Source organism: Diadema antillarum, unplaced genomic scaffold (assembly GCF_040938485.1).
Source record: "Diadema antillarum isolate AM-2024a unplaced genomic scaffold, OU_Dant_1.0 seq00002073_RagTag, whole genome shotgun sequence".
NCBI classification, from domain to species: Eukaryota; Metazoa; Echinodermata; class Echinoidea; order Diadematoida; family Diadematidae; genus Diadema; species Diadema antillarum.
Window position 1 is genome coordinate 1 of NW_027272720.1, and position 10,080 is coordinate 10,080.

General features: G+C 39.5%; 1 protein-coding gene across 1 annotated transcript; it reads left to right on the top strand.

The window, feature by feature from the left end:
- Positions 1-3,364: 3,364 nt before the first annotated feature.
- Positions 3,365-9,967, top strand: LOC139713831 (tRNA-dihydrouridine(20) synthase [NAD(P)+]-like; the record flags this gene model as incomplete). Its single annotated transcript, XM_071625536.1, has 7 exons — positions 3,365-3,473; positions 4,562-4,627; positions 5,242-5,399; positions 6,163-6,331; positions 7,634-7,755; positions 9,099-9,242; positions 9,838-9,967. Coding segments are annotated over 7 exons (898 nt in total), but the record flags the coding sequence as incomplete, so codon positions are not given.
- Positions 9,968-10,080: the final 113 nt, after the last annotated feature.

The window sequence follows — 10,080 nt, forward strand, 5'->3', positions numbered from 1 at the left end:
CATTGATTATGGCTATGTTAGATATTTACATATTCCACCAGAAGTATGCGCCAGAAATTCCAGATCTTTGCATTGCAATTACTATAAAGATGCAAAATCTCTCTCATGTAGGAGGGGGATACATCCTCCCATCACATCCTTCCCTTGCTTGGTCTCCCTCCATAGATGCCTTACTATGATCTGATACAAATTTCAGGTATTTCCACCAAGAGTGTGCATCAGATCGTTGTACATTGTATTTCAATTCTAAAAATGCTAAAGCTCCGTTGTGTGGGAGGGGGCTACCCCTCCCATCCCTGCCTCATCAACTGCCATATATTTATTACACAGTGATGACGCACACGCGGATGAAGAGCTGACTATATGCCTCGATTTAATGGTCATTCACATTTCTGTTATTAATTATTTTTTATACAGTGTACTTCTTTAAAAATTTCACCAAAAGTGTGCACCAGGACGCTGAATTTCAGGTCTGAAAATTCAAAATCTCCCTCGAGTGGCCCTTTAGGTTCCCTTCTATGGACTTATACAAAGTGAAAAGACCCACACACACTTCTCTGATATAAATTTTGGGATATTCCACCAAGAGTTTGCATCAGATCTTTGGACATTGTATTTCAATTCTAAAAATGCAAAAGCTCCATCGTGTTGGATGGGGCTACCCATCCCATCCCCACTTCATCAACTTCATTACAATTATTAAACTGATGACCCACACGCGGAACAATACCTGATTATATACACCGATTTAATGGTCATTCTGATCTCTGTGAAAATTCATTTTTCATACTTCTTTAAATATTTCACCAAAAGTGTGCACCAGAACGCTGAATTTCAGGTCTGTAAATTCAAAATCTCCCTTGAGTGGGAGGGGGATACCCCCTCCCACACCCTCCCCCTTTAGGTCCCCTTCTATGGACTTATACAAAATGAAGACTCACACACTGATCAAGAGATAACAGATACCATGATCAAGAACATTTCATCCATGAACATAGTTTTCTTTCTGTTTTGATTGGAGAATTTCAAAATTTACCACATAAAGTGTTTACAAGATTGTTGAATTGCACTAAAAATGCAAAAGTTTCCTTGTGCGGCAGAGGGCTTTTTCGCCCTCTCTTCAATGTCTCTATATCCTTCCCTTCACCTCCAACTGCCCCCCCCCCCCCCAAAAAAAAAAAAAAAAATGTCGACAGTGCTTGTATGGCCTATGCATCCCCCCCCCCCCCCCCCCCCAATACTGAAATGCTGCTAATATGGTCCGGCAACCGAACGGGTGGGTCAGGGGTTCAGCACCCCTGTGAAAAAAGTTGCTCCAAGGGGCCTGCCTGTACCATCCCTTTAACTATTCTGTTCATCTGATTTTTTTACCCTAAAGGCCGTGTCACACCAGCCTTGCGTGCGACTTGCAAAGAACAATTTTGACTACCCGGAGGTCCCCGTAGATATCCGCACATGACAGTACCTAGCATATATCTCAAAAATAGTCGCCCGGAGGTGTGCACGCATATTTTTTTACCCGCAACCGTGTTTAGGCCCTGTCACACCTTTACGGGCAAGCTACTCGGGCTTGTTATGTGTAGGGATTTTCTAGCATACCGGACATTCCTGAGGGCGGAAAAGGATTTGTGCGAGTCAGCGCATGTGTCTTACGTGCTGGACGTGTTATACTTCCGAGTATACTGTGTGACCTTTGTACCAGTCGCGTGGGGGCTGACAACTTAGTGAAGGAATTCCTCTAGTGGTCAGGCTGAAATCTCACAGAATTTCATTATCTTGGCTGCATACAGGACTGCGAAGTACCTGCGTGGGAATTGCCTGGGAAGTACTGCTGCTAAGGGTCTCCTACTGGCGTTCTGCGTGGACCTTTACGGGCATTCCCGCGACTCGCGCGGAAAAAGTTTTGGTCATGCTCAAAACTTGGCTGCGGTTAAATCGGACTTGCGTGAGCACCTCCGGGCAACTATGCACTAGATACTGCCAGGTGCGGACCAACTGCGGAGAGCTCCGGGGAGTAAATTTGTTTCCCCGCAAGTCAAGCCGCAGAAGTTCCCCCGTATGGTATGACAAGGCATGAATGAAAATTGCAAACATTCTTGTTCGCCCGCTGAAAATCTTCTACGTGCTGGAAACTACCTCCTCGCCACAAGCCCGCGTTATGGTGTTACACGGCCTTTATATGCATGAATTTGATGTGACTTTAAGAATGGTGTTGAATGACTCTTTAGTCTACTGCATTGCAGAGTCAAATGCTTAGACTTTTTCATTGTAAGTTATTAATGGTATGATGCCAAACAGAGTCAAGGTTCAGCTGAGAATGATATCTGCTTTTTGATTTATTGTCATGTTATGGAATCACATACTGTAAAAGTGGATATTTTCTTGCGACTACCAGGTAATTTTGCGCGCTTGGCCGGGTAAGAAGAGCTTCGCATGTTTTTATTTCCGCAGAATCAAGACGTCAACTACTGGAACATATGACACGCAAAAATATTTGTGTGCTTTTATTTTCGCGCTAGCATCTGGTTGCGCGAAATTTGCGAAAATTTCAACACCGCAAAACTTTCCACTTTTACAGTATTTAAAGTGAAAATGAAGCATACTCTAAATTTGCTAAGGATTTGTGTAGAATTTAAAGACTGTGAACAATTCAAAGGATGATTACAATTTAAAAAAAAAAAATTAGATTTGACTTGTGCTATTCTGTTCTGTATTACCATGATTTTGTGCGAAAACAGAGGATGTAGAATGGGCAATCGGTAATTCCTGTGGATAGACTGTTTTGAAAAGCAGCAAAGCAGTGATAGCTTCGAAGAGAAATTGAGAAATTGAACCTAAAATATTGCGAGTATGATGTGCTAGTAAATAAGTAAAATGGATACACATAGGAACATAAAAAATCATCTTAGTATCCTATTTCACTGCCTAGGAGTTTGCAATCACATAGCGTTTGGGAGCTTTAGATTTTCACGACCTGGATGTTAGAGGGGGGGAAAAAAAACTTTTCTGCGCATGCACAAAATTTCTCATCAAAATCACTCTCACTGCGCGTGAGTGTTCACAGTTGGTTCTGGGTATTTTTGCATGGTATATGCTCAAATGCACGACGCAGAGAGCTACTTGATGCAGTCGTTTTACTTTGTATAGGCTGCATCTTCACGAAATCTAAAGCTACTTTGCAACACGGTGCGGGGAAAGAGGAGAAGGGCCATCACAATCGTCATCTAAATGTCTGCAGTGCAGATTCAAAGTGAAATGGCACTCCCTATTGTGCAATCTGTCCCATCTCTTCATCTCATTTCACACCTCTCTTCCACTGGCCTGCAGCATTGCTTATGTGCTGCATTGTGTTTCTTTCCATCAGAGAGCAGGATGTATCTGGAATAGATGTCAACATGGGCTGCCCAAAGGATTTCTCTCTGAAGGGAGGTATGGGAGCAGCACTCCTCACTAAGCCTGACAAGATACGAGAGGTAACTCAGACCAAAATTCTCATGTTTACCCACAGAAACATAAATATACAGGGTGGCCCAGAAAGAACGGAACACCTTTAATTTCAGCAATATCGTTGCAAATATGTAATTATTTTGCATACTATTGGAAAGGCCATTCTTTTTCCAATAGAATGATGCCAAGCTCTTTAATTGTGGTTCATGCATTACGATTTTAGGCCCATATTTTCAACTCTCAGAGACACCGAAATCAGCGAGAATTCGGCTTGCCATAGAACCAGTAATGTTCACAATGTGTGGAATGTGGCTGTCATTGTCCGTTACCATTGTGAATGAGACGACCTGACGACAATCACACCGTCCGCCCCACATTCCGCACATTGTGAACGCTACTGGTTCTACGGTAAGCCGAATTATCACTGATTTCGGTATCTCTGAGAGTGCAAAATGATCACATTTTGAAAATTGCAAGGGTTCACAAAAATGGTCGTAAAATCATAACGCATTAACCAAAATCAAAGAATTTGGTGTCATTCTATTGGAAAAAGAATGGCCTTTTCAACAGTATGCAAAGTAATGACATATTCGCAACAATATTGCTGTAATTAAAGATCTTAGGTGTTCCGTTCTTTTTGGGCCACCCTGTATAGGGCATGACATGTTAACAACAACAACAACAACTACTACTACTACTACTACTACTACTGCTACTACTACTACCACTACTACTATTACTACAACAACAACAACTTCAACAACAACCACAACTTACTTAAAGGTCTTGCAGTGTGTTATATACATATATAACAAATGTATATGTCAGGGTCACAAGTGAATCATTCAAGCCTTTAGCAATCGGATCATTTTCATGTAATTTATTTCTGGTAGAATATTATTATCCAATTTCTCTTTTTGATATGTTTTCATGATGCTTTGTTACCACTGAACAATATCCATGAGCCTAAATATCATTAGATTGAGCAGGCTTGTTACCAAGAGAAAAGAAAAGAATGATTTTTTGTTTCAAGGAAAGCTTTGCTTATCACACTAGCATTGCATTTTACCAATCTTGTATTTGTTGTTGTTTGTTCGTTTGTTTGTTTGTTCAGATCTTGACGACATTAGTCAAGGGGGTGAAGATACCAGTCACGTGCAAGATCCGTATCCTGCCAAAGGTAAATGTTGAAGCCATCTTTCGCAGCTGTTCAATGCAATTGCACCTCTGCTGTACTATTATGTGCAGTGTCGAGGAATGTTGTCAATCAGGTGTCGGTCAAATTCGTGTGGACAGAAAAGAGGGCCTTGACTGAAATGCTTTGCGACATATGTGTTTTTGATTTGTTTGTTTTTTAAAGTACAACTCAGATATTGATAAGGACTATTGTTACATGCGTACCTTTGACTTTCTTGCAATTATGTGACTGAAAGGTAAGCAATTCATCATACCAAATCAACCTACATGTAATTCAGTGTATAAATGGTAATATTTAATGTATTTTCAGAAGTACAGAAACAATTAGTAATTTGAAAATGCACTGCACATTTTCTAAGTTGACACCATTCAAAAGAACAAAATTAAAATAATTAAAACCATGAATTTTTCACTGAAATCAAGTTAAGAAGTTTTGAAACTTGAAAGGTTTCTTGCATTTTCTCAAGACAGTGATAATAGTCTTTCAATCACCTGTACAAATTAGGTGAGGCTTTGATGTCATCGCCTCACAGTTCCATAGCTTCCCTGTCTTCTCTTTGTATAATTATGATGACACTTTATTTACATGCCATGCAGTTGGAGGACACCATATCTCTAGCCAAGATGATAGAGACGACTGGTGTTGCTGCCCTCGCTGTCCATGGTCGACTAAAGGAGGAGAGACCTCGTCACCCGTGTCACTGTGATGTCATCAAGGCTGTGGCGGAAAGTGTCAGCATTCCTGTGATTGCTAAGTGAGATTTGTTGTTCATAAAGAGAGATCCATTAGCTCCAAAATGTTTTGTCATTAGTATCTTGTACAGTGTTGTGTACCTCTGTAGACACTTGGTACTTCTTTTGAATTTTGTAGAGTGTATGACATGCAGGTAATGGTTGTAAAAAATCCGTCAGTTCTTCATTGCATTTTTGAATTATTGCTATCATGCATACTGCCACACTACCATTGCCCATGTTACATACAGTAAGGATACATTTCCTATTGTAGAAAAAAAAAAAAGAATACCTAATTATTACATTGACCAATCATCACTAGGTGATTAAAGGGAAAAGTAATGTTTAAAGAGAAAGTTTTTGTGTATTTTTCAATGTAAGTTGGGTGGTGGTAGGGTTGGAAGCTGGGTGGCATGGTCATGTAATAGTGCCATTCTGTAAAACCAGAAAGGAAACCTTTGCAAATCAGAGCCAATGTCCATTTTCGTGGAAAAGAACGTTTGTGAATCGCCTCAGGCATGGAATGCATTGTGTAGAAAAGCACTTTCGCATGCATTTTACTTTTGTGAACATTGGACATTTTCGCGAGATGCTGTTTTTGCGAATTGGCACAGAGGCCTACATGAGTGCACTACTACCTTAGCATATGGTGACATTTTCGCGTGTTGTTAAATTCGCGGTCCAACTGAGATTCGTGAACTTCGCGAAAATTAAACCCTCGTGAAAATAGTAACTTATACAGTAGCAGGGAATATCTGGCTTATTTCTGTGTCTTCTTCTGTCCAGTGGGGGCTCCCTTGATATCCTGAAGACCTATGAAGACATTGAGCGATTCAAGGAGTTGACCGGAGCCTCATCTGTGATGATTGCCAGGGAGGCACAATGGAACCCGTCCATCTTCAGGAAAGAGGGCAAGCTGCCCATGGAGGCAGTCATCAAGAGATACATCCAGTATGTGAGTATCACTATGGGGTCTGTGTCACATCCACGGGGAATGATTGCATACATGAAACGGCACTCTGAGGTATATCAGACCTACATACGTACCAAGTCTAATGCCTACGGTATGAGTATCATGCCCCTGCCAGCAACCCATCTCACACTCACCCACTCAGCAGTCATTTTCTCACTGGAAAAAAGAAAACACAAAAAAGCCCAAAACAAAGCAAAAAACAAACAAACACTGCACATAGATCAATAATAAACACTGGATGGGAAGTCTGTTAGTGCTTAACTGAGTAAAGTTATTACTCTTTGCTTATTTAATCTGTTTCTTAGACCAATGCTTCTCAACCTTTTATAACCTGAGTCCACTTTGGCTCATATAAGTTTCTTCAGTGCCCAGTTAGAATACAAATATTTTTGAATGTATTTTTTTTGGCCAACATCAAAGCCCACCTGAGAGAGCTTCATGGCCCTCCAGTTAAAGGGAAGATAAACCCCAAGAGCAATGTGGATTGAGTGAAAGCAGCAACATTAGTAGAACACATCAGTGAAAGTTTGAAGAAAATCGGACAATCGATGCAAAAGTTATGAATTTTTAAAGTTTTGGTGTTGGAACCGCTGGATGAGGAGACTACTAGAGGTTATGACGTATGAGTGGACAACAATACCAAGAAAATATAAAGAAAATTCTACAAAAATCCATTTTTCATGAAAATTACAAATTCCATCAACTTGATATTGACATATGTTAAGGGTAGCAATTGTTCCCCCTGCTTTCTGAAAAAAAGTTGGTCCATTGCTCTTTCATAATTCTAGAAAAGTGAATTTTTGTTGAATTTCCTTTATCTTTTCTTTGTATTGTTGTCCACTCATACGTCATATCCTCTAGTAGTCTCCTCATCCAGTGGTTCCAACACCAGAACTTTAAAAATTCATAACTTTTGCGTCGATTGTCCGATTTTCCTTAAACTTTCACTGATGTGTTCTACTAATGTTGCTGCTTTCACTCAATCCACATTGCTCTTTGGGTTTACCTTCCCTTTAAGAAGCAGGGGGCTAAAAGATACCTATATGGCTATATTCTTCCAATTACACCTGTAAGTATTTGCTATTCTAAATGAATAATCTAAAGAAGTCTTTAAAAATTGTGACATCCACTTAGTCATGTCAGTCATACAAGACTGCTTTGATGCCCAAGCTTTGTTCTGCTTTCTGTATCTATACATGTATGAATACCTATATCATCCTTCCTTTTGATATGTTCCTGCAATATTTTTACTATCCCTGCATTCCGGCGATGATGGTGCTGTAGGCGGTGGACTATGATAACACGTACACCAACATGAAGTACTGCATCCAGCAGATCCTACGGGAAGAGGTGCAGTCAGAGCAGGGGCAACTCCTCCAGCACTCAAGGGGCGTGCAGGAGATCTGGTGAGGGACACCGTTAATAAAGGAACTATGCAATACCATTGCTTGTTGACTTGTGTGGATTCATGATGCCCTCAGCATTATGTATGTGGCCAAATGAATACATGAATAGGTGCCATATATTTTATTGCATGTTTCTATGTTTCTAATATGATTAGCAAAGACATTGCAGGGAAACATAGAAACATGCCAGTTGTGCTCAGTCAAGTGGGAGGTGCATTCCTATGTCTTCTGTTAATAATGTTAATACTTTACTAGTGTAAGACAGATGATGTCATTGACAGAATCTTGGTTTGATAGGTTTTTTGTTGGCGTTTCTAAGTAATCCAAAGAAAAATAGTTGGAAAATTATTATAAGATACATGGCAAGAATTTAGATATTCTTCGGGACATAGTGGTGGTGGTCAGAGCATTATAAATCAATATAAGTCAACATGCTTTTGTGTTGCACAGGCCCATTAAGCCCGGACAGAGATATATGTTGTCGTGTGTCTGACATTTTGATGTTAGGGAATATCAGTCAACTCACACTTTTGAAAATGAATACGCCATGAAATGTATAGCATGGACATTAGGTTGATTGATCAGTAGAAATTCAAGTATACAGTAAACACTCATTTACATGTATAAGGCACACCATGACTTTGGACATCGGGCAGAAAAAAACAAACACAGACGCAGGTACTTGCATTTATGTATAAGGCACACTCCCAACTTTCGATATTTTTCAGGACAAAAAAAGATGCGCCTTATACATGAGTGTAAGTGGTAAATAGATAAATAGATTGTTAGATAGGTAAGCAGATAGAGAGATTTCTGTAAGGTCGAATATTAGGTTGATAAATTAGATTGGTAGATAAATAAATGGCTAATGGATAGATATATAGCTAGATAAACAGAATAATAATCCTGGGAACAGATCTCATTAACATTTTTTTTTTCCCATTGAAAGGAAATCATAGAGTACCAAACTTTGATGTCAAGCTATTCATCACCATGAAAACTGGTTCTGAACAACCTCACCAGGCTCAAGTGTCTATGCTCGCACCTTGTTCTAACCCAAGCTATATATAACAAAAGACTGTGACATCATCACATTGGTACTCTGTAGATATAATGTGACAGTGACGCAGTATGAAATAATCACTTTCCTCCACTGTATTCAGCAGGTGTTTTTTTATTGCTATGAATAAATATGCACAATATCTTTTCATAGAACTGAAATAGAAGTCAAGAATGTAATTCAATATCATTCAGTTGTGTGGAAAGTCTGAATGTTGCCATCTCTTCCCATTAATTCTGTCACATCTTTGATATTCTCTATATATAATTTGTTATCTCACCAGTGCCATTTATGGCTTGTCAGACTACTATGATGGCATCGCTGCAAGTCGTGCCAAGTCTGAGGAGCTGAAGGAAGCCAGGAAACCCAAGAGACGCAAGCTGGACGATGGCAGCTACATCACCGAGGCTCCTGTCAAAATTGATAAGTTAGTTTTACTAATAAATTAGTTCTGTTGATAAGTTCATTTTATTGATAGAATAGTTCTGTTGATAATCAGTTCTATTGATAAGTTAATTCAATTGATAAGATAGTTCTGTCTGCAAATACAAAACCTTGATTCAGATTTCTTTTGTTCCTTTTCATATTTCATCCAAGTTGTATATCAACCTGTCTACATGTTTAAGTTTCAGTTTGTACTGTTTCTTTCCCACTGGTTACATGTACTCTTCAAAGACTTGAAGGAGTGCAACTTGTATCTTGGTATGCGCTTTAATAGATGTGGGAGACAAAGATACAATATACAAGAATTTTCTGTCAATCCTCAAGTGCATTATATATATGCTCCTTGCTTGTGCCATATGCCCTTGTAGTAAAGATACAAGCTTCAAGTAATCCCACATTTTCAATCATGAAGGGATGCACAAAAAGAACAAATGTACAGATTAGAATTAGTTGCATGAAGAGAACCTCTGTGCATTGTATTTGTAAACTGTAGCCTTAGGAGACAGTTTAGACATTACAATAAATGTATATTAAACTGTTGTACCGTGTCTGGCGATGACAACTCTTTTATTGCCCAGGAAAATGCTGCGTTCAGCCAGAACATCTTTCAAGGGGCTTCTTCTGGAGTATTCCCATGCGATGCACTGGCCTCGGCCCAGCTATGTCACAGTAAGCAAAAACTTCAGCTACAACAACAACACAAAATGAAACATAAAAACTGCAATTTTCTGGGGAAGTTTATGATGCAAAATCCCTCTTTTTTGCTATTTTTGTATACAAATGCTCTCCATTGGGATAATGGTCCCCAAAATTTTCTGTAT